The 24,857-nt window shown below is 41.8% G+C and overlaps 1 protein-coding gene across 1 annotated transcript; it reads right to left on the bottom strand.

The window, feature by feature from the left end:
* Window positions 1-10,753: 10,753 nt before the first annotated feature.
* Window positions 10,754-19,647, bottom strand: LOC148116216 (vomeronasal type-2 receptor 26-like). The gene is made up of 3 exons (XM_087883497.1): window positions 19,388-19,647; window positions 12,016-12,149; window positions 10,754-11,634 (listed from the first exon to the last, which is right to left on the bottom strand). Exons 1-3 carry the CDS (start codon window positions 19,645-19,647, stop codon window positions 10,754-10,756), a joined length of 1,275 nt encoding a protein of 424 aa, XP_087739623.1.
* Between the last annotated feature and the right edge of the window lie 5,210 nt (window positions 19,648-24,857).

The following is a 24,857-nucleotide window of genomic DNA, read 5'->3' as shown; positions in this document are numbered from 1 at the left end:
TATATTGAATCATATAAAGCCTCCTACCAAAACTGATGCCAAAATTAATATTTTCCCATTGAGTGACTTTCTTGAAGATCTACACTTGACGTGTGCTGTACCTGTCTGATTAGAAATGGTCCCTTCTGGACAAGGGTCACACTGATAGCAGCAAACTTCCTTGCCTTCTGGAACGCTCTTCCTCTCTCCTGCATGGCACCTCCTCATGCCACACCTGGCAAAGGGCACCTTCTGGAAGAGAAATATTTGAGATGGCCTAAGTAATAAACATGCTTCATTTGTCTATTTCTGCATTTCTGTTTCCATCTTTAGAATGTCTTCAAAAGAAACGGTTTACCAGGGCCTACCAGAGGGATAAGCTTCAGGGGGAATCAGGCCAGTGGCAATCCTGACCCTCCAGAATGGATGCTGGAGATTGGAACTGAGACCTCAAAATGAAAGGAAGGCTTGTGAGATGGAGCTACAGCTTTTCGAAAAGAAAGAATTGTGGGGATCCAACTGAATGGTCCATGGAAATCATTCTTGCCTGCTTTAATGGGCTCCTGGGTTCCAAGCAGGAGTTCTTCCCAATCTTACACCATCTTGGACTTTTCAGAAGTCAAATTGTAAATGTGTTAAACTCAAAAGCAGGTTTTTCATCAAATCCCTGAATTTTTTTCTGACTGAATAGACCTATTTCCCAATTAAAAGAGTGTTATGCTTCCTTTGGAGTGAATTAATCCTTTGCTGAATTTATAATATTTCCTTCCAATTCACCTTTGTGACCCAGATGATTTCATTGGAGTTAATGGTGAAATCTTGTCCTGGGGAAGCCTTGGAATCTATTTGTCCAACTTTTGTGGGGACAAAAGATTGATTGGGGAGGAAAAGCCAGTTGAGAAGATCGTAACGAGAAGAAACCAATCCACTTTCTGAGAAGGAGACTTCCTCTCCAGCACTGTTGTTGAACTTGATGTTCCTCAGATAGGGAAGAAGCTGAAAGAAAAGACACCTGGATTAATTGGCTGAACACCACACGTGAGACACCCTGGTTTCTATCATAATGTCATGTCCTTCAGCCTAGGAGATAGGTCTATACCTGAGAAGCTAAAAGAGTTGCCTTGATGGAGATCTAAGCAATCAGAAGTAACATCAGATATTCAACTCCCTCCTTAAAATGACAAGACATTCTCTTCATTACTGGATATTTGTATCATGGCTTCTTCAATTCCAGTCTTACAAGGATGAGAGCTACAGACAAATATTACAAATTACATTGTGTAGTTTTTCCTCTGTGATACTTGGCAAGCTATGTTTTAATTTTATTTGGCCCCCCATTCTTGTAAATGGCAAGTGCATTTTAGGAATGATTAAATAACTTCTATGGGGTCCTTGCTTCTCTCTGAGCCTGGTTGTTTTCTTGCAGACGTTTCATGACCTAAAATAGGTAATGCTGAAAGTGATATCCGATCCCCGATGGACGCTCCTTTAGGAGCGCCAGCCCCACGATTCTGTTTGCCGCTAGAACAGCGAAAATCAGCTGTCTAGCGGCTCGAAACTCTCCCCCAGGGAAAAAGGGGGAGAGAAGAGCAGAAGGGTCTGGGTAGAGCTCCCCTAGACCCCCAGGTTTTTTTTAAGCCTGGGGTTTGCAGGGTGAGAGCTCCCTGAAAGCCCTTCAGTGCTCCGGATCTGGGACGAGTCTGCTTTATGCAGAACAAGGGGTCGCGACCACACCAGCAATGCAATTTTAAGGATTATGAGAAACTTCAACCCTGGATGCTGGCAGAGCAAAATCAGGAGAACAAAAAATGCGAGTACTGAACTTTAACTCCGTTTAAAAGAAGAAAAAAAAAGATGGCGCCTAAGGGCGTGAAAACGAAACTTATTACTAGTGAAAGTGCCTGTTAATGTTAGCAACATTGTTAAAGCTACTGGATTACGCAGCAAGAAAAAGATTTAAAGTGCTAGTGGAATGGAAAAGACTATGGTATTGACCTCAACTAATTTATACTTCTAAATTGTGTGGAAAATAATTGGACTTATTGACCTGATAGCTGAATAAATTCAAAGTGAAAATTGAAATATGGCTGACATCAAGGATGGAGGATCATTATTATATGAGCCAGCAAACTCACAAGTTGTGACTGTAAAGGTTTTACAAGAACTCTTAAATTTTCATACTTCTGTTATATTAGAATCAATTAAAAGGACTGTTCAAAATCAAAATCTGGAGAACAACAATGATTTGCTGGCTGGAAAAGAGGAAGAAATTAACCAAGCTAATGTGATTTTGGAGGGGAGAAAAGAGGCTGTCAGGATTAAGATGGAAGTTAGCACACTGGAAATAGACGTTTTGGCAGAGGCTTCTATGCAGTTAATTGAAAAGCAGCAAATAGACTCTTTTCTGCAGACTGATAAACTTTACCGTGACAATAGACAGAATCAATCTTTAAGGAATGAAGTGACTGATTATACAAACAGGAAGAGTCGAAATGGAGGCTTTAAATTAAAGGAGATAATTCTAAGAAGAGAACGAATTCCAAAGATACATCAGTCTCAAATCCATATTCAAAAAATTTTGAAAATAAAAGCAGGGGGAGGAGCAATGCTGAAGAAGAAAGTATTATTGAAGAAGAAGGACTGGAAAAGATATAGAAAGAAAGGAAGAATGGAAGATTAATTTCTTTTGGGGAGGATCTTAATAATAAATTTGAAAAGCTTACTGAAATTAGTATTTTTTAAGTTTAAGTAAAAATGTTTAACTAAAAATGGATAGCTTTTTAAAAGTTATTGTGGTATTAAAATGGTTAATTTTAAAGTTAATGGATAGCTTCCTGAAAGTTTTGAAATTGATATTTTGAAGAATGAACTCAAGAGTTAGAAATAATTTAACCCAATGGATTAATAGTATCTTTAAGGTTATAGTCTGAAGAATGTTTTATTGAAGTGTTTTTTAAAACTCACTGAAGTATTAAAATGGTTAATTTAAAATTGAATGAATAGCCTGCTTAAAAAAAAAGTTTTGAAACTTGGCACGCAATAACAAACATTCCTAAGGCACAATAATCTAAACCAACATTAAAATGAATTGAATGTCCTTTTACAGATTGGATTCAGGCTACTGACTGAGAGAAAGTGAGGAGGTTCTACAAAAATTATTTTTAATAATGGCTGTCTTAATCCCTTCTTAGATACATTGATAGCACACAGATATTTAATCAGTAATTCAAGAAATGCATATAGGGTGTTTCCTACCTACAGATCTCTGGACTAGATAAAAACTCACTGAGATTACCTGCCATGACTGAATATTTGAGATCCTCTTTCTGAGCCTCATTGTGGTTAGTTGTCCTCCAGATCTATATATTGCATGCAATGCGTGTCCCACAGCATAAACAGCATTGTAGATATTGTAACTTTCACCTTCCATGCTTGTTTCAAAAATGTAGGAAGGTAGATTCTGTAAGTTCTCTTTTCCTGTACATTGTTTTACCCTCTTTGGAAGGATCCTTCCTGGTTTGTCCATCATGCAGCCAAACAACCTTTCCCAACACAGCAGGAGAAAGAGGTCCCCTTGTGGCTTCAAGGGGTCTAAAGACAGGAGGAAACGACTGAATTCTGAGACATCCCCAGTGTGGGGCCTAAAATGCAGAGCTCCATGGAAGGGCTTTACTGCTTTCACGATGCCTTGATTCTTCACCACACTAAGTTTCCAATGGGAAGTTAAGATCCAAACTTTCCAAAATGACGTCTTCCTCAAATGTTCCTGGACACTGATTGCCACCTGTACATTTTTAATACTATTGGGGTCTCCAAATAGAACAATCACTTCAGCTTTAGACCAAGTCTCCACACTACGAAGTAACTTCAGCATTGTAGTATCAAGAAAATCTGATTTCAATATTTCAGTGAAGGCCAAACAGACCTCTTTCTCCTTCAGCATTGGCATCAGAGATGAGAAGAAACGTTCTCCACTCTCATCTTCAGGGGCAATAATCCCAACCCAGTTCCACTGGAAATGCAGAAGCAGCTGGACTAAACCCTCATACTGAGGAAATTCCTTGGGATTAATCCAGATGAAGGAGGGATAAACTATTCTGTCTTCCTGAGTGAACTCAAAGCCAACACCAAGCTGGAGAAAGTGAGATTCTTGAGAGGGTAAATTTTAGGGGTCATAATTTTGTGGATTATGTCAGAAGCCAAGGGAACCATACATCAAATCAATACAGAGAATATACTACACTACACTCTTACGAAGAATAGATTAAGAATTCAAAGATTCAAAGTTATCTCACTGATCAGTTTTGGCTTCTATAAAAGCAAATCTTGACATAAAAAATATAACTATATGTCCCCCAAAACTCCTCCTTTGTTTTCCACCTTTGGCTTCTGGGTGTGCTTCAGTTGTGTTTGTACTCTCTACCGTATCCAGTGAAGCCCCCTTACCTGTGGGACCTTGAAGAGGCTGAAGATGGAGGCCATCTGCCTTGAGGATCTGGGATTGAGATCTCCAATGACAGAGAGAAGAGGGTCCTTCATGTCGCATTTGTACCCTGGAACCATTTGGCCCCGGGTGGAGAGCAGGGAGAGGCTGTTTGAGCAAATCTCCATCTCAATCTGAGAATTGCTATAGATGTGGAAGCCAAGGGTGATGTTGGGGAGGAGAAGCAGATCCTTGTTGACCTCTCTGACTGCAAACACCAACGCTCTGAACTGCTGGTAATTCTTTGGTATGACTCTACAGTGAGAAAATCATTGGGAAAATTTTAAGGAAAGCTTGTGGGTGCTGGTGGAGTTTGCCGTGTCTTTTTTAAAAATGTTCTTTGTAGCAGGAAGTTTCAAAGTCCATGGGGTTTGATTCATTGTTAAGGCTGTTCCTTGATTAATGGCCTGGAGAGAAAGGAGAAAATCCTGTTTCTCCATTTCACAGATCATTTGATACCCCTCCATCAGCCCCCCCTTCCTTCACTTTGCTTCAGTGATGGTCATCCTTCCCTCTTCCACCCTAATTAATTTGTTTCCCTCTTGAAGCAGCTTCTTCAGGTCTGGAAACCATTGTGGAGCACAAGACAGATGGATTTTTTTACTCCTCCTCCACACTTTCAATGGGTTTGACCTCATCATTGAGTTTTGCATCAGGAGTTTCTGTCCAAATTTATATTGTAAGTCAACTTCTTCACTAGGCCAGAACAGTTTCTAAGGTGTTGTCCTTCCTGACTTTTTTGCAGGTTTATTTGCTTCCTGATCAAGAGTTCTGGAAAGATGGAGAATTCTAGCCCATTTTATGAGTTTGGTTCTTTATTGAGAAAAGCACAAAGATCTGAACGATGGTAGGACATTGCAAATGTCACTAGAACAAGTGTTTCTGAAAAGAGTCCCTGAATATAAAGCAAAACGAATAATTATTTACATCTTTCCCCTCTGGGTGAAACTTACAAAATATTCTCCAGAAGCAGAGATGGCTTTTTTTGAAAGGACCGGATGTTGGATTTATGTGTAGCTCCCAAAGGAAAATTCCCACCAATAATGAAATCACCAGGCCTGTAAAAGTCTCTTGTAGTCTGTAAAGTGTTTGTCAACACACACCCAGTTTGCTTCCTCTTAGTAGACATTAGAGAAGTTGGAGGCAGGAGCCAGAAGAGCAGCAGTAGGAGGAAGAGAGGCAGCCCAGTCATTCTTCTCCCCTTCCCCTCTAGATCAGAAATCAAGAGGTTATTTTTTTGTAGAAGTCGAATCTCAGGGAGGATTTGAAATCTCAGCAGAGCTTTAGCACAAGAGAGATAATCTCTGCTACCTGGATGGCCCCAAGGCCAATTTGTATCCAGCCATGTTTCCTCTTACCTGTGTTTGGTTTATGACCAAAGAGGAAACTGAGGCCAGCTGAGTCTAAGCAAACCCAGGAGTTCACTCTTTGCAATACAAGGCAAGGTGACATGTCCTGCCCCCACCAGGAGAACTCTGAGTATCTAATTTAAACAGCTTTTATCTTGGAAGATTTTGAGTGTGTGAGTGTTTGTGTGTGTATAGAAATCTATAGGGGATACATTAGGAATTACTGTTCTTCTGATAATTGCAAGGAAAAGCAATTTTCCTATTTAGTGAGCAATACAGCAGATAGAGAAAAATGAGTTTGGTTCTCCTGTTGTTAATCCACAGATCAGATGCAGTTGAGAGTCATCTGTTGGGTATTTGAGTTATGTGAAACTGAGCATGTGCACACAGGATGAAGACTGGCCTCTTCCATAGTGTCGACCCTGAAGATGGCATATGTGTAGCCATATTTTATTATAGCCTTTGCCTATTTTTACCCTTAGCTTTTAGGTTTGCGAGTAAAGGAATTTAATGGTACTTCAGACTCGCTGCTCTTTAGCTGTTGACAGGGGGGTCCTAGAGATAAAAGGGGATGTTATGTCTAGGTAGCATTCTTTCCTGGCCAGAGTCGGAGTTACACCAAGCCCTTGCCAATTTGATATGTTCCTAATAAACAGACTTTAATGGAAAATGGATGCCTTGGATTTTATTTCAGGGGACGAATTACTTGGAAGCTTGGCACATAGTTTGCTTGAATAGTATAAGTATTCATGGGGCATGATGGCACTTGACAATCAGTTGTATCCTAGTTACTCTGGGCAATCATGCCAACAGGTGCTGGTTACCACCTTTAGAGCGCTCCATGGCATTGGACCTGGGTACCTTCGAGACCGTCTTCTGCCACCAGTAGCCTCCCACCGGCCAGTCCGCTCCCACAGAGAGGGTCTCCTCAGGGTGCCATCGGCCAAATTATGTCGGCTGGCGACACCCAGGGGGAGGGCCTTCTCTGTGGGAGCCCCAGCCCTGTGGAATGAACTGCCCCCAGAAATGCGTAAGATCTCCGATCTCCGTGTATTTCGCTGTGCCCTCAAAACCTTGTTGTTCCACCAGGCCGGGCTATCAATGTAAAGATTTTAATTGGTTTTAAATATGGGATTTTAAATTTGGAGGTTTTATAATTGAGCCAATTATTTAATAATTTTAATTATTTTTAAATTTTGTCTGTCTTTGTGCTTTTAATCAGGCTGTACACCGCCCTGAGTCCTTTGGGAGAAGGGCGGTATAGAAATAAAATTAATAAATAAATAATAAATAAATAAACAACACTTGGATGGAATAAGTGGTTTATATATACCAACATAAGATCGCTCAGATTCGAGGGGGGCTGGACTCCGACTGGGCGGGGTCGATCGGGGAGGGGACAAATGGTCTGGTGTTTTGGGAAGAGTTTGATCCTGTTACTCCCGAGGAAGTGGACAGGATCATGGGGAAGCTGAGTGCCACCACATGTGTGCTGGACCTGTGTCCCTCCTGGCTTGTTTATTCAGCCCGGGAGGTTACATGTGGCTGTATCCAGGCAATAATTATGGCTTCTTTGGGTGAGGGGCACTTTCCAGCTGCCTTGAAGGAGGCGGTGGTGAGACCCCTCCTCAAGAAGCCTATCCTGGATCTGGCTACTTTGAACAACTTTCGCCTTGTTTCCAACCTTCGCTTTATGGCGAAGGTTGTTGAGAGTGTGGTGGCACACCAACTCTCGTTGGTCCTAGATGAAACATCATATCTGGACCCATACCAGTCGGGTTTCAGGCCCTGGTACAGCACAGAGATGGCATTGGTCGCACTGGTGGATGATCTCTGGAGGGCTTGGGACAAGGGATATTCCTCTGTCCTGGTCCTATTAGACCTTTCGGCGGCTTTTGATACCATCGACCATGGTATCTTACTGTGGCACCTTGAGGGGTTGGGAGTGGGAGCCACCGTTCTTCAGTGGTTCACCTCCTACCTCTCAGGGTGTGCGCAAGTGGTGTTGGCAGGGGGACAGAGGTCGGCCTCAAGGTCCCTCACATGTGGGGTGCCTCAGGGGTCAGTCCTCTCGCCCCTCTTGTTCAACATCTATATGAAGCCGCTGGGGGAGATCATCCATGGTCTCGGGGTGAGGTATCATCAGTACGCTGATGATACCCAACTTTTTATATCCACCCCAAACCAGCCCAGTGATGCCCTCGACGTGATGTCCCGGTGCCTGGAAGCGGTGCGGCTCTGGATGGGGAGGAACAGGCTTCAACTCAACCCCGCCAAGACTGAGTGGCTGTGAGTACTGGCATCTCGTTTCCAAGGAAATATTCCATCGTTGGTCATAGGGGGTGAGGTGTTGCCCCCTGTTGAAAGGGCGCACAATTTAGGCGTCCTCCTGGATTCACGGTTGACTTTGGAAGATCATGTTGCGAACGTGACCAGGGGGGCATTTGCACAGATTCATCTGGTGCACCAATTGTGCCCCTATCTGGACCGTGATGACCTCCGTACAGTCACTCATACACTTGTGACCTCCCGGATCGACTACTGCAATGCTCTCTACATGGGGCTGCCCCTGAAGACCATTCGGAGGTTTCAGCTGGTGCAGAATGTGGCCGCGTGGGTTGTGATGGGAGTGTCCCAACACTCTCATGTTACACCCCTCCTGCGCAACCTGCATTGGTTACCGGTTGCCCTCCGGGTAAGATTCAAGGTGCTGGTTATCACCTATAAAGCCCTACATAGCTTAGATCCAGGGTACCTGACGGACCATCTGCGGCCAGCGACAGCTCCCCATCGTGTTCCCATGGTGTGTTCCCACAGGGAGGGCCTCCTTGGAGTGCCATCAGCCAGGCAGTGTCGACTGGCGACTCCTAGAGAATGGGCTTTCTCTGTGGGCGCACTTACTTTATGGAATCAACTCCCCCTGGAGCTCCGGGTGGCCCCTGACCTGCACTCCTTCTGCCGTGACCTTAAGACATGGTTATTTCGCCAGGCTGGATGGGACTGAAGGGTTTTTTTAAGGGGAATTTTAAAAGTTTTAACATCTAAATATTGATTTATTTGCTTGTTATTGCTGTGAGCCACCCTGAGTCGTTGTCGGAGAGAGGGCAGCATATAAGCTTAATAAATAAATAAATAAATATGGCAGGTGATGAAATTAGACACTAACTTCTCCCATAGAACTTAAAAGTTGGCAGGAGAATCAAGGTATTGGGCTAATTTAAACTCTATAGGAAGGTCATCTAACAAGGAGTTGGAATCAGGAAAGTTTGTCTGCTGTGTTTGCCTTGGGAAGGAGGTCTTCAGAACTGCGAACTGGTGTCCCACCACCCATGGTAAACCTCTGGACTGGCTGGGGTAACAGGAATGGGTACATGGGTGTTATGTGGTTCTCTCCATTCTCTGAATCTCTTTCCATTCAGTGTTAGTTGGAGGGGAGACGTTGAGCTCAAACGTTTGATTTTCAAGGTTTCTCAGTGAGTCCTTCTCATTGAGAAGATGTAGAAGATATAGAATAACAGAGTTGGAAGGGACCTTGGAGGTCTTTCAGGGCCAAGTATTCAACCATTGGTTGACCAAGCAATGCTGTCCAGTTTATGTCCTAGTACCTGAAGCCTCTTGAATGGGGAGGAACAGTCTCCATTTTAATCCTAGTAGAATCAAGCAGCTGTGGATGATTGGCCCTCCCAGTGGTGGGGACATTGGATTTTAGGTCTTGCATGACATTGCCCTGGCTTGCTTAGGACTGCTGTGAAATCTGGGTGTCTCCCTGGACTCTAAGCTCCTCCTCCAAAAGCAGATGGTAGTGATGTAGTTTTTTGTATAGCTTTGATTTGTTCAAAAGGATGGAATTGAGCTGCAGAGGCTCTGAATGCCCAAAGATCAACAAAGAAGATGGAGGCAAGAAGAAAGGTTGGAAGCAGGAAGTCTCTGTTATTGGGATGAGACCAGGAATGGAACTGGATCCAGCATAAATTCACCCTTGAGAGAGAACTTGTTCCTGCATCTCTCAAGGAGGCTGTGACTAGCCTTCTCCTCAAGAAACTGATCCCATCATTTTTTTTTATTTATTTTTTTAAATTTTGATTTATATGCCGCCCTTCTCCGAAGACTCAGGGCGGCTTACAATGTGCTCAGCAATCATACTGGCCAATTTCACCCAGGATGCATTATGCCTTCTTGTTTTATTTATTAATCAATTTGTTGTACTCCACTGAGTGTCCCTGTTATCTAGGAGCCTTATCAACATTATCAATAAGAATTTAAAAAAGTGTTATTTGGTCCTTGGAACATTTTTGAATGGTAGGACTGGGAACATGTCTCAGAGCTACACCTCTACCCACACCTTCCCCCCACTCTCTACCCCCCCTCCCCAATTTAACAAAGGAGGTGTTTTCTCTTTTGAGTGGCAGTTCTAACATCCAATTCATAAGACTGAATTCTTCTAGACAGTCACTGGAACACAGGAAAAAGGGTTCTTGTTAACAGTTCATTCAATTTCTCTTTGAAACAAAGCTATCTTGGTATTTGATATATTATTTTTCAAATACATACTCATAGCAATGATGTATATCTATCTATGTAACGATTCTTGGAAATATATTCGAGTCCTTAAACAACATACTATCATCTGCATATAGAGGAACAAGACATTTGTCTTTTCAAATAACCAATTTTTAAAGCATTTTCTGATCTCTTATCTGTAATTTGATTAAACAAATCAGGGAGCATCTTCTAACAATATCTTCCTCCCTTTAATTAAATATATGAATTATTTAATTATTTCTTCAAGAAAGAACAAGTCATGATGTATTCATCCATCTCTCTCTCTCTCTCTCTCTCTCTCTCTCTCTCTCTCTCTCCCTCCCTCCCTCCCTCCCTCCCCCCCCCCTCTCTCTCTCTCTCTCTCTCTCTCTCTGCCATCCATCATACATCCTCACAGACATCAAAGATTCTTGTGCCTCATTATATTCTCTCTACAATTCAGATTGGGCCTAAATAAAATAATGTAGCATTTGGGGAAAAAGATGCAAGCCAAGAGACCAGCCCCAGAGGCCAAGATGGAGAAGATCTCCACGGCCACCATGGACTTCCCTTTGGTGCTCAGGTAGGTGGGGAGGAATGAGATCCAAACACTGCAAAAGACCAGCATGCTGAAAGTAATGAACTTGGCTTCATTAAAGCTGTCTGGCAATTTCCTAGCTAGAAATGCCACCGTGAAACTGACAAGGGCCAGGAAACCCAGATAGGCCAGGACAGCATAAAACATCAAAGCTGAGCCTTCATTACATTCCAAGATGACCTCTCCTACCAAGGAATGGAAGTCCATGTTGGGAAATGGGGAAGAGGTTACCAGCCATGTGGCACAAAGAAGTGCTTGGACCAGGGGACAGGCTGAGACAATGGAGTTGGTCAGTGGCTTTCCTAAGAGTTTCCTTGACTTGTTCCCTGGCTTGGTGGCCATGAAGGCCAGAACCACCATGACAGTTTTTGCCAAGACAGAGGAAACTGCAAGGGAAAAAAGAATGGCAAAGGCAGATTGTCGAAAAAGACAGGTGAGCTTCCCTGGTTGACCAATGAAAAGAAAGGAACAGAGGAAGCAGAGCAGGAGGGAGACCAGGAGGATGTAGGTGAGATCTCGGTTGTTGGCCTTAACAATCGGCGTATTGTGATGCTTAAGGAAAATCACCAGAACTGCAGATGTGGTCACAGAGAGAAAAAGAGTGAGAGATGTTAATGAGTATCCCAGGGGGTCTTGATAGGAAAGGAAGTGAATCTTCTTGGCAATGCAGTGGTTCTTGTTCTTGTTGGGATATTGGTCTTCTGGGCAAGGATCACAGAGAGCTGCATCTGAAATCAAGAGTCGGTGTGAATTTCATGAGGAATCAACAAAGGCAAATCATCCATCGATATTGACACTGCTGGGAATAAATTAGCCAGAAAAACAGATCTGTTCTCTGGGTCAACCTCTCTGCTTTATTCTTCAAATCCAGTCATTCAATCTTTTTCTTTAGTAGGAAACCTATAAATTTTGCCTGATAATAAATTGTTGAAGAGCAAGAAAAGTGGCCTTTGGGGTAGCACAGTTTAGATTCATGAATTGAGAGGGTCTGGTGAAAACTATGAATATATTGAATCATATAAAAGATCCTACCAAAACTGATGCCAACATTAATATTTTCCCATTGAATGACTTCCTTGAAGATCTACACTTGACGTGTGCTGTACCTGTCTGATTAGAAATGGTCCCTTCTGGACAAGGGTCACACTGATAGCAGCAAACTTCCTTGCCTTCTGGAACGCTCTTCCTCTCTCCTGCATGGCACCTCCTCATGCCACACCTGGCAAAGGGCACCTTCTGGAAGAGAAATATTTGAGATGGCCTAAGTAATAAACATGCTTCATTTGTCTATTTCTGCATTTCTGTTTCCATCTTTAGAATGTCTTCAAAAGAAACGGTTTACCAGGGCCTACCAGAGGGATAAGCTTCAGGGGGAATCAGGCCAGTGGCAATCCTGACCCTCCAGAATGGATGCTGGAGATTGGAACTGAGACCTCAAAATACAAGGAAGGCTTGTGACATGGAGCTACAACTTTTCAAACAGAATGAATCGTCAGGATCCAACTGAATGGGAATGATCCATGGAAATCATTTTTGCTTTAATGGCATCCTGGGTTCCAAGCAGGAGTTCTTCATAAATCTTACTCCATCTTGGACTTTTCAGAAGTCAAATTGTAAATGTGTTAAACTCAAAAGCAGGTTTTTCATCAAATCCCTGAATTTTTTTCTGACTGAATAGACCTATTTCCCAATTAAAAGAGTGTTATGCTTCCTTTGGAGTGAATTAATCCTTTGCTGAATTTATAATATTTCCTTCCAATTCACCTTTGTGACCCAGATGATTTCATTGGAGTTAATGGTGAAATCTTGTCCTGGGGAAGCCTTGGAATCTATTTGTCCAACTTTTGTGGTAACAAAAGATTGATTGGGGAGGAAAAGCCAGTTGAGAAGATCGTAACGAGAAGAAACTAATCCACTTTCTGAGAAGGAGACTTCCTCTCCAGCACTGTTGTTGAACTTGATGTTCCTCAGATAGGGAAGAAGCTGAAAGAAAAGGCAGCCGGATTAATTGGCTGAACACCACACATGAGACACCCTGGTTTCTATCATAATGTGATGGCCATCAGCCTAGGAGATGTGTCTATATCTGAGAAGCTAAATGAGTTCCCTTGATGGAGATCTAAGCAATCAGAAGTAACATCAGGTATTCAACTCCAAACATTCTCTTTATCATTGGACATTTGAATTATGGCTTCTTCAATGGCATAATATGGCATAATAAAATAATAATATGACATAAAATGGCATAATAAAAAAATGGGGTGGAGTCACAATGAATTCTAAACCAGAGTAACATTGAAATGAATTCAGTGTCTTTTTATAGAGTGGGTTCAGGCTACTGACTGAGAGAAAGTGAGGAGGTTCTACAAAAATTATTTTTAATAATTGCTATCTTAATCTCTTCTTAGATAGATCGATAGCACACAGATATTTAAACAGTAATTCAAGAAACACATATAGATAGTTTCCTATCTAGAGATCTGTTGCCCAGTCACTGAGATTACAATATTTTATATTTAATATGATATATTTAATATTTGATGAGAAGAGTCCTCCATTTCTCTAACCGCAATAAAATACTCTATGCCACCAGATTCCAAATTTTGGGCTTAGACAATTTAGAACTACGCCGACTTCAGTCTGACCTAAGCATAGTACATAAAATTATCTGCCACAATGTCCTTCCTGTCAACGACTACTTCAGATTCAACCACAACAATACACGAGAAAATAATAGATACAAACTCAAGGTAAACCGTTCCAAACTCGATGGCAGAAAATACGACTTCAGCAACAGAGTGGTCAATTCCTGGAATGCACTACCTGACTCTGTCGTTTCTTCCCCAAATCCCCAAAACTTTAACCTTAGACTGTCTCCTGTTGACCTCACCCCATTCCTAAGAGATCTCTAAGGGGCGTGCATTAGTGCACCAGCGTGCCTACTGTCCCTGTCCTAATATTCCTTTTTACTTACTCTTTTCATGTCTTCAAATTATGCTTATACTTTTACCTGTTATCTTATATATGCTTGACAAATAAATTTATGATTATGATTATGATTACCTGCCATGACTGAATATTTGAGATCCTCTTTCTGAGCCTCATTGTGGTTGGTTGTCCTCCAGATCCATGTATTGCATGCAATGCATGTCCCACAGCATAAGCAGCATTGTAGATATTGTAACTTTCACCTTCCATGCTTGTTTCAAATAAAAAAGATGGTACATTCTGTAAATTCTCCTTTCCTGTACATGGTTTTACCCCCTTTGGAAGGATCCTTCCTGGTTTGTCCATCATGCAGCCAAACAACTTTTCCCAACATGGAGGGAGAAAGACATCCCCTTGTGGCTTCAAGGGATCTAAAGACAGAAGGAAACGACTGAATTCTGAGACATCCCCAGCGTGGGGCCTAAAATGCAGAGCCCCATGGAAGGGCTTTACTGCTTTCACGATGTCTTGATTCCTGGCCACAGTAAGTTTCCAATGAGAAGTTAAGATCCAAACTTTCCAAAATGACATCTTCCTCAAATGTTTATATACACTGATTGCCATCTGTACATTTTTAATACTATCGGGGTCTGCAAATAGAACAATCACTTCAGCTTTAGACCAAGACTCCACAATATGAAGTAATTTCAACATTGAAGTAACAAGAAAATCTGATTTCATTATTTCAGTGAAGGCCAAACAGACCTCCTTCTCCTTCAGCATTGGCATCAGAGATGAGACGAAACGTTCTCCACTCTCATCTTCAGGGGCAATAATCCCAACCCAGTTCCACTGGAAATGCAGAAGCATCTGGACTAAACCCACACACTCAGCAAAGTCACTGGGATTAATCCGGAAGAAGGAAGGATAAATTATTCTGTCTCCTTGAGAGAACTCAAAGCCAACACCGAGCTGGAGAAAGTGAGATTCTTGAGAGAGTAAATTTTAGGAGTCATCATTATGTGGACTATGTCAGAAGCCAAGGGAGCCATACATCAAATCAGTACAGAGAATATATTACACTACACTCTTATAAAGAATAGATTAAAAAGGAATTCCTTTTGGCAAGTACCACATTTCAAAGTTTTCTCACTGATCAGTTTTGGCTTCTATAAAAACATATCATGACACAAAAAATATAAATATATGTCCCTCAAAACACCCCCTTTGTTTTCCACCTTTGGCTTCTGGGTGTGCTTCAGTTGTGTTTGTACTCTATACTGTATCCAGTGAAGCCCCCTTACCTGTGGGACCTTGAAGAGGCTGAAGATGGAGGCCATCTGCCTTGAGGATCTGGGATTGAGATCTCCAATGACAGAGAGAAGAGGGTCCTTCATGTCGCATTTGTACCCTGGAACCATTTGGCCCCGGGTGGAGAGCAGGGAGAGGCTGTTTGAGCAAATCTCCACCTCAGACTGAGAATTGCTATAGATGTGGAAGCCAAGGGTGATGTTGGGGAGGAGAAGCAGATCCTTGTTGACCTCTCTGACTGCAAACACCAACGCTCTGAACTGCTGGTAGTTCTTGGGTATCATTCTACAGTAAGAAAATCATTGGGGAAATTTTAAGGAAAGCTTGTGGGTGCTGGTGGATTTTTTAAAAATGTTCTTTCTAGCAGGAAGTTTCAAAGTCCATTGGGTTTGATTCATTGTTAAGGCTGTTCCTTGATTAATGGCCATGACAGAAAGGAGAAAATCCTGTTTCTCCATTCCACAAGATCATTTGATACCCCTCCATCAGCCCCCACTCCCTTCCTTCACTTTGCTTCAGTGATGGTCATCCTTCCCTCTTCCACCCCAATTAATTTCTTTCCCTCTTGAAGCAGCTTCTTCAGGTCTGGAAACCATTGTTGAGCATAAGACAGATGGATTTTTCACTCCTTCTCTATACTTTAAATAGGTTTGACCTCATGATTGAGTTTTGCATCAGGAGTTTCTGTCCAAATTAATATTGCAAGTCAACTTCTTCACTAGGCCAGCACAGTTTCGAAGGTGTTGTCCTTCCTGACTTTTTGGCGGTTTATTTGCTTCCTGATCAAGAGTTCTGGAAAGATGGAGAATTCTAGCCTGTTTTATGAGTTTGGTTCTTTATTGAGAAAAGCACAAAGATCTGAACTATGCAAGGACATGGCAAACATCACTAGAACAAGTATTTCTGAAAAGAGTCCCTGAATATAAAGCAAAGCAAATAATTATTTACATCTTTCCCATGAAAAAAAAGTGGATAAAGTGTTCAAGGGTCATATATTCAGAAATGCATTGTTGAGGGTTTGGAAAAAGTACCAATATAAGCTGAACTATAAGATTTCTATATGGGCAAATCCCAGACATGCAATAGAAAATATAAGTATAGAGCAAAAAATAGAGGTGATTACCTATAGAGAGCTTCTTCTTTTGGAAAGGGGTAAGTTACAACTGAAATCTCTAGATGAATTAAAAGAAGAAGGGATAATTTATACTTGGTTTCAGTATGGTCAGCTTCAAGCTAGATGGAGGGAGGATCAAAAAATTGGGGTTATGCAAAATGAGGAAAATTTGGTGAAACAGATTAGAGATCAAAGTCAGATGCATATTAAAAGGTTTTATAATGCATTGCTGGAAATAGACTCAGAAACAGAATTGGTTAAGGATTGTATGATAAAATGGGCACAAAACTTTCAGGAGCCAGTGATGATGGAAATGTGGGAAAAGATTTGGGACAGAAATGTTAAATTTACGCAAGCACAAAATCTGAGAGAGAACTTTTATAAAATGTTTTATAGATGGCACTTAGATCCTAAAAAATTATCATGTATGTATTCGAACTTGCAAGCTAAATGTTGGAGATGTGAATGTAATGATGCAACTTATTATCATATATGGTGGACCTGTAAAAAAATCAAGGCATTTTGGATAAAAATTTGGTGGGTGATGCAGAACATTCTGAAAAGAAGGTTGAAATTTACTCCTCAATTGTTTTTATTGGGTATAATTACGGACTATACAGTATCAGAGACTAAATTGATTTTGAACTTAATATCAGCAGCTAGGCTGCTGGTAGCTCAATATTGGAAGAAGGACTCTTTGCCTACTATTGAAGAGTGGATATTGAAAGTAACAAACCTAGCAGAAATGGTGAAAATCTCGGCGTATTTGAAGGACCACACGCAAGAAAGATACGTATCGGAATGGAGAAGATGGATTGATTATATTCAAAATAAGTATCAGACAACAAAATATCAAATAGCTTATGAATGAATGTTAGTATTAGAAGTATTTGGTTATCTGTAGTGGAGTTAAGGTTTCAGTGGGGGAGGCAGTACTTTGAGGATAGGTAGATTAATCTAGTTTATGTTTGATTAAACGAAATACCTTGTATTTTGCTCTGGGAAGTCGGGGGGGGAGGGAGGGATGAAGGGGGGGAAAGAGTGGGGGGAACATGGGGGGGGGGGAATTTTGTATTTTTCTTTTGTAAAACTTTTCAATTAAAAAAAAAATTATTTACATCTTTCCCCTCTGGGTGAAACTTACAAAATATTCTTCAGAAGTAGAGATGGGTCTTTTTTAAAGGTTTGGAAGTTGATTTTAAGTGCAGTTCCCAGGGCAACATTCCCACCAATGATGAGATCACCAGGCCTGTAAAAGTCTCTCGTAGTGTGAACCGTGTTTGTCAACACACACCCAGTTTGCTTCCTCTTAGTAGACATTAGAGAAGTTGGAGGCAGGAGCCAGAAGAGCAGCAGCAGCAGGAGGAGGAGAGGCAGACATTCTTCTCACCTCCACTCCTAGATCAGAAATCAAGGTTTGTGCAGCTGTTGAACTGCTGGTAGCCCTTGAAATCACACCCAAATTTCTTCACCATAGAGCGAGAGAGAGACGATGCCACCTGGATGGTCCCAGGGCAAATTTACATCATCCGTGCTTCCCCTTACCTATCCTTGGTCTGTGACCAAAGAGAAAACCAAGACCAGCTGAGTCTCACCAAAGCCAGGAGTTGCCTTTTCAGGAGGAGGAAACTCAGAGCCTATTTTTAAAAGCTTATTTTACCTCAGAATATTTTTCTGGGTTGAAATCCATGGGGGATACATTTAGAATGACTGTTATTCTGATAATTGCAGGGAAGACGAATATCTTACCCACTTAGCAATAGCTTCTCTTCATACATCAGAAGTCTGTTGTTCATCCAAGGAGCAGATGGACTTGAGGGTCAAGGTTCAGGTGGAATTTGGCCTACCTGCAACTGAGCCCCTGAACCCAAGATGGAGTCTGACCCATAGTTTGTTTGGATAGTATGAATGAAGTAGGGTGGCACAAGACAATCAGTTGTCCCCTAGTAAGTGTGAACAATCGTAACAACATCTGGATAAAATGGATGGTTTATTTAAAACCCCATGGCAGGGAATGAAATAAGAAACTAACTTCTGCCATAGATTTTAAAAAATAGATGTCGTAGGTATTAGGCTAATTTAACCTCTGCAGGAGTGTTGTCTAACAACTCCTTGGAGCCAGAAAATTTTGTTTGGTATGTAGCTAGCACCAATCCCTTCAACCCCCCCTCCCTCCCCCTGGAGGACCTTTCGGTTTGTCAGGAAATTTGTCATGAAACTGTTTCACGAGTGCATCAGCCTTCACATCCCAACTTTTAACCCAAGTAGCTTCAGCCAAAGGGTAGCCTTTCCAGTGCACCAAATATTGTAATCGCCCCCTGTAGAGTCCAGAATTTTCTTCACCTCATAAGGAGTCTCCCCTTGTACTACTAAAGGGGGGGGGGGTGCGGAGCAGCTGGCAAAGGTCAGAGGGTGGATTCTCTAACCGGTTTCAATAAGCTACTGTGGAAAACGGGGTGTATTTTCCCTAATATGCGAGGGAGTCTAAGTTGGACAGTCACCGGATTAATCACTTTCACTGTGGGAAAGGGACCAATGAATTTGGGTCCAAACTTCTTGCTAGGCAACCTCAATCTCAGGTACTTGGTTGACAAATCCACCTTATCACCTATTCCGAAAGGTGGTTGGAGACCCCGGTGTTTGTCAGCCTGGGCCTTATACTTTTCTGCTGACTCCGCTAAAGCTTTTTTTTTGTATTCTCCCAACCCTTTTTCAACGAGGTCATCCACTCCATTAGGGACATAGAAGTAGGCGGCTCTCGAGGCAACTCAGGCATCGGCACAAAATCCATGCCCGTAGTTATCTGAAAAGGAGTCAACCCAGTACTGCTGTGTACTGCATTATTATAAGCAACTTCTGCAAACAGTAGCAAGTCCACCCAGTTCTCTTGTTGATAATTGACATAACACCTAATGTACTGCTCCACCATTGAGTTCAATTTTTCAGCCGATCCATTAGTCGATGGGTGAAAAGCCGAGCTAAGTCCCTGGGATGACCCAATGGATTGTAGGAACTCCCTCCAGAACGTAGTGGTAAACTGGACCCCGCGGTCCGATATTATTCTTTTTGGGACTCCATGTAGCCTGTAGATGTGTTTCACATACAGCTTTGCCAGTTTTTTGGCCGAGGGTAGTCCGCTGCAGGCAGTGAAGTGAGTTTGCTTGGAGAATAAATCAATGACAGTCCAAATGAAACGGTTGCCCTCACTGTCAGGGAGCTCAACTATGAAGTCCATCGCAATCTCCTCCCAGGGCTTTGTGGGTTCGGCTACAGCCTGGAAAAGTCCAGGGGGCTTCCCTGGTCTGGATTTCATGGTGGCGCAGGTGGCACAGCTCCTCACGTAGTCTTCTACATCAGCTTTCATCTTTGGCCACCAGAATTGCCTCCTAGTCAAATGGAGGGTTTTTAAAAACCCAAAGTGACCCCCTAGGCAAGAATCATGACTTCTCTTTAGTACCAGGAGTACTAATACGTGTCAGCACTTCAAGCTGCATTTACTCTAGTGCTGACATAAGAAGGAGAGGCGGAGGCATCTGGAAAGGGACGTTTGACTTTTCACCTACTTATTTTCCCTGGAGATAATATCCCCTAGGAGATGGGATGGGAGGGGGGAAATTCCTTTGAGCTGGAACGGGAGATTAGGGGTAGAATGACTTGGAAGATGGCCAATGAGTGCAGAGGAGTGGGGAAAGGAAAGGGAGGGTTTTGGGTCTGGAAGTCAGTATTGGCTTCGATGGAGTCAGGTGTGGAATGTCGTGCTTAATAAATAGGAGTTTTCCTTCAAAGACTTTGTTTGAAATGCAATTTATTTGAGACGACCTCGAAGCCTGACAATACCATTATCATTTCAGATAACTGACTGTCCAGTCTCTTCTTAAAAGCATCCAGTGACAGAGTTCCCATGATTTCTGAAGGGAAGCTGTTCCACTGGTTAATTGTCCCCACTGTTATTTCTCCTTAATTCCAGGTTGCTTCTCTCTTTTTTCCAATCATTGTTTCTTGTCCTGACCTCTGGTGCTTTGGAGAATAATTTCACCCCCTCTTCTTTAGGGCAGCCCCTCAAATACTGGGATATTGCTATCATGTCACCCCTAATTCTTCTTTTCTCTAGACTAGCCAGACCCAAATCCTACAGCTGTTCTTCATATGTTTTAGTCTCCAGGCCTTTGATCATCTTAGTTGCTCCTCTCTGCACTTTTTTCCAAAGTCTCAACCTCTTTCTTGTAGTATGGTTACCAAAATTGGTTGCAGTATTCCAGATGTGGCCTTACTAAGGATTTTATAAAGCGGCATTAATACGTCATGTGATTTTGATTCTGTGCCTCTGTTTATACAACCCAGGATTGTATTAGGTTTTTTGGCTGCTGCTGCACACGGCTGGCTCATATTCAAGTGATCATCCATTAGGACTCCAAGGTCCCTCTCACAGTTACTGTTTTTGAGCCCAATCTCACCTAATCTGTACTTTGATCATTTTCTGGGCCTGTCCGGGCAGGAAAGACCACAACCATTACAGAATAATGTCCCTAGGTGTGTATCTGTGATTTTTGATGTTTTTCTCCAGCCATCCCTCCTCACATGGAGCCCTGGAAGAACTTCAGGGTTCCCAGAGGAGAATTGTCTTCACAGTGTAATTATCACCATCCTGTTCTCTGTGACTTCTTCTGTCACTTCTCCAGCGACTGCCTTGATGTAAACATCAGACTGAAGCAGCATGGAAGGGATCTTGCATCAGAAAAGGATAAATGCTTCAGGTCAGGCTCTTTGATGGCACACATTTTGAGACAGGTAGGAGCTCTGCTCTTGAATGTACTTTCTCTCTTTTCCAGATGAAGCTCAGCTTGTTTTTGTCTGAATCAGAAGAACCACTGGCATTTCCATCTTGTGGGAAGCCTGGAATTCTTCCGTATCTTCTTGGTGTCCTTGTTTAGAAAGGGATTGATTCAGCCCAAGGAATGATGGACCTCCTGATTCTGCTCCTGATGCTTCTGATGCTGCCGTTGTTCCAGCCAGTCTCTGGAAAGCTTAGGAGGAAGTGCCCGATGAATTTGGAGCACCGGGATGGAAAAAATCCACCCAGCTATTACAGGCCAGGAGACCATCTCATTAGCATGGTCACCACGGCAACATTAAGATCAAATATAACGTTGCCTTTCAACATGGCTCCTTCTACTCAGTCTCACTCGTAAGTCATTCAGGATGATGGATTTGCACTCCTTCCATTTTCAGATGAAATTTTCTCCTTTTTTCCTCCTTATTTCACTTACTCCTATATGGAAGGACCCACCTAATTTCCTGGAAGAGACTCAAATCCAGAGATGGAGAAACAGCTAAAAGAACTCCGGATTATTTCTTCTTCCCCATCCAGCCCTGAGTTCCTCTGTTTGAAAACTGACTTTTGTTTAAAGTAACTATTGAAAAGGTTGCAATTTCCTATGTCAAGCCCATCCCTGGAAGCTTTCAAGAAGAGACTGAACTGCCATCTGTTAGGAATGGTGTAGAGTCTGCTTGGGTGGGGGGTAGGGGGTTGGACTAGATGACCTACAAGGTCCCTTCCAACTCTCTTAATCTGTATCTATCTATAAATGCTCATTGAATGGTTTAATTTTTGCCTCTAGTTTTGGATCAGTATTGGCTTAAAATTCAATAGGGTTGTGTGACAAAGAGAAAATACATTAAACAATATTCTTTCGATGATGGTGTTGATAATATGAATATTTTTCCACAGGTGGGCACCTTCAGGTAGGTTATCTCCTGATAAATTTAGAATTGTCCGATTCATTTTTGCCATTCACGTGGCTAACAAGAACCCACAGCTCCTGCACAATCTCACACTTGGCTACAACATCCATGACAACTCGCTGAGCTCACTTGCCACTTCAGATGCTTTGCTGGACATGCTCTCTACTGGAGAAGCCAATGTCCCCAACTACAGCTGTGGGAAGAAGGACGGTCTTTTGACTCTTCTCGATGCAGCAAGAAGGGACATCTCCATCCAGATGTCAACTTTAGGAGGCACCTACAAAGTCTCACAGGTTTGTGTGTGTGTGTGTGTGTTTGTGTATCTGGTAAAGTGAGAGCAGAGTTGGTAGGTGATCAATATATCCACTTGCATCTTCTCCATGGAATTCAGGAGCTGTTTTTCACCATAGCCATTTGAAGTCTCACGGCTGGTGATTGGGATCCATATTGAGAAGGAGGCAACCATCAAAGCAGCCATATCTTCTCATGTCACCCTCTTCATGGCTTGGATGGATTCTGCTGGACACTTGTAGCCAATAGGACCAAAGCTCACAAAGGGTGCATACTTGTACCATTATTATTCAGTCTAGACATGAATGACTTAACAGGACTCATAAAGGACCCTCCGGTTCACATGCCTAAGACACGAGATACATATATTATTATCTTGTTATAAACTGAGAATGGTATTATTATTATTCTTATTATACCTATAATAAAGGAGAATATTTGTAGCTTGGGGTTGACATGAGGGGTCCTTGGTCCTCTCTGAACTTGCTTGTTTTCTTGCAGATGTTTCTTCACCCAAACTAGGAAACATCATCAGTGCTAGTGATGATGATGATGATGGTTAGCACTGATGATGTTAGCCAGTTCGGGTCATGAAACGTCTGGAAGAAAACAAGCAAGCTCAGAGAGCACCAAGGACTCCCTCAAGTTGGGTTCCATAGGCTGTAAAGAAGACTTGGTTCCAACTCCCATAAGAAGTATCTGATTCTTAATAAATCAAAGTGAAAAGTTATGAATTTTAAAAATGACATCATATCCACAGAGGGCTATTCAGTGGTGAGCCATAGAGCAAGTAACACCTTTCCTTATCTAGAGGTAGTTTTCTTGGAGATGGGATCTTTGCTCACTCTACATCAAAAGAGCCCAGAGCATGGACATAAGTGAATCTACTACTTAAATTTTAAAGAAATCATAGCTATCCAACTTCCTTGAGCCCCATTTATTAAAGTATATAATGCCGAGATTAGAACACAATAGAATAACAGAGTTGGAGGGACCTTGAAGGTCTTCTAGTCCAACCCCCTGCTTAGGCACGAAACCCTATACCATTTCAGACAAACGGTTATCCAACATCTTCTTAGAAACTTCCAGTGTTGGAGCATTCACAACTTCTGGAGGGAAGTGGTTCCACTGATTAATCGTTCTAACTGTCAGGAAATTTCTCCTTAGTTCTAAATTGCTTCTCTCCCTTAGATTACCCCTAAACTCTTATACGGAGCTGTGATTTGAAGTTTTAAGACATATATCATCACTAAAATAATCACATCGTCTAAGAAGGATTTTGTGGGTGGATAAAAGTTCTTCCACCCTCAGGGCTTAATTGGGAATTTATACAACTTTTCCCCTGTCTAAAATTGGGGCATACAATTGTTGATATAAAATTAAGCTGTAGATTTCCAAAATTCTGTCTTTTTTAACAGACAAAAGTTCCATTAAAAGGCAAGTATTTAAATGCAAAAGTGCCTTAGGACGATATTTATTTTAGTGAGAATGTGCTGGAAACAATCATTAAATATAGAAGATTTAACCAAGTCCCAATGAACTTGTCTTTCTGGAGCTCCAGAGAGAGACTAACACGTTCATCCTTTCAATCTCAATTATATAAGAAAGAAAACGTTTAGAAGCTTGGACTGCACATTATAAAAACAACCTATTGTGACCCTTATATTAAAACAACTCATTTCCTATGCTATGAGAATTCAAAAATTATATATTTAATACGGTACTTTATTGGAACAAAACAGTTCACCTAAAATCTGTATATCTGCGTCTGATTGTGGGAAATTATAATGGTGATACAGAAGTATGATTTTCATTCTTTATTTGTGTTTTTGTTTCCTTAATTTTTTTATTCTATGCTTATATATTGTGTTCTTAATGTTCTGTGTTTTATATTCTGTATTTTTGTAGGCCTCATGACTAATCAACAATAAACTATTCTAACAAGTTCAAGAGAATGAAGTTGGATGTATTAAAAGCTAATTTGGACTTGATCCGAACCCAAATATAAGCATTCTTTGTTGTCTTTTCAGATCAGTTATCTAACTGCTTCAGAGGCTCTGAGTGATAAAAGTCAATTCCCTTTTTACCACCGGATGCTCCCCAAAGGAGGGTTCCAGCACTCAGCAATTGTCCATCTGCTTCTCCATTTCAGATGGACCTTGATTGGCCTCTTTGCTTCAGACACAGAGAACGGAGAGAATTTCATGAGGATTTTGACTCCTATGCTTGTCAGGAATGGAATTTGTGTGGTTATATCACAACGATTCTCAATGACTAGACATTCAGCACTGTTCAGAGAGGCCCTCTCTAAATGGAGACAAGTCAATGTCTTTGTTCACTTCTTAGAATACGTTTCCATTTCAGACAGAATCCTTCCTTTCCATTTAACTCTTGAAGGTTTGCCAGGACCCATTGAAGGGAAAGTCTGGATCACCACAAATTTGGGAACATATTCATTGAAAAAACACAGATGTCTCAAACATGTCCATAGTATTTGGTCTTTTTGTTTTCAGGAGAAACAATGGCCAAAAGAGGATGTGT

This window comes from Pantherophis guttatus, chromosome 1 (assembly GCF_059756535.1).
Source record: "Pantherophis guttatus breed Tessera chromosome 1, ASM5975653v1, whole genome shotgun sequence".
NCBI lineage: Eukaryota > Metazoa > Chordata > Lepidosauria > Squamata > Colubridae > Pantherophis > Pantherophis guttatus.
Note: the sequence above shows the minus strand (reverse complement) of the source record. Positions and strands in the feature narration are given on the sequence as shown.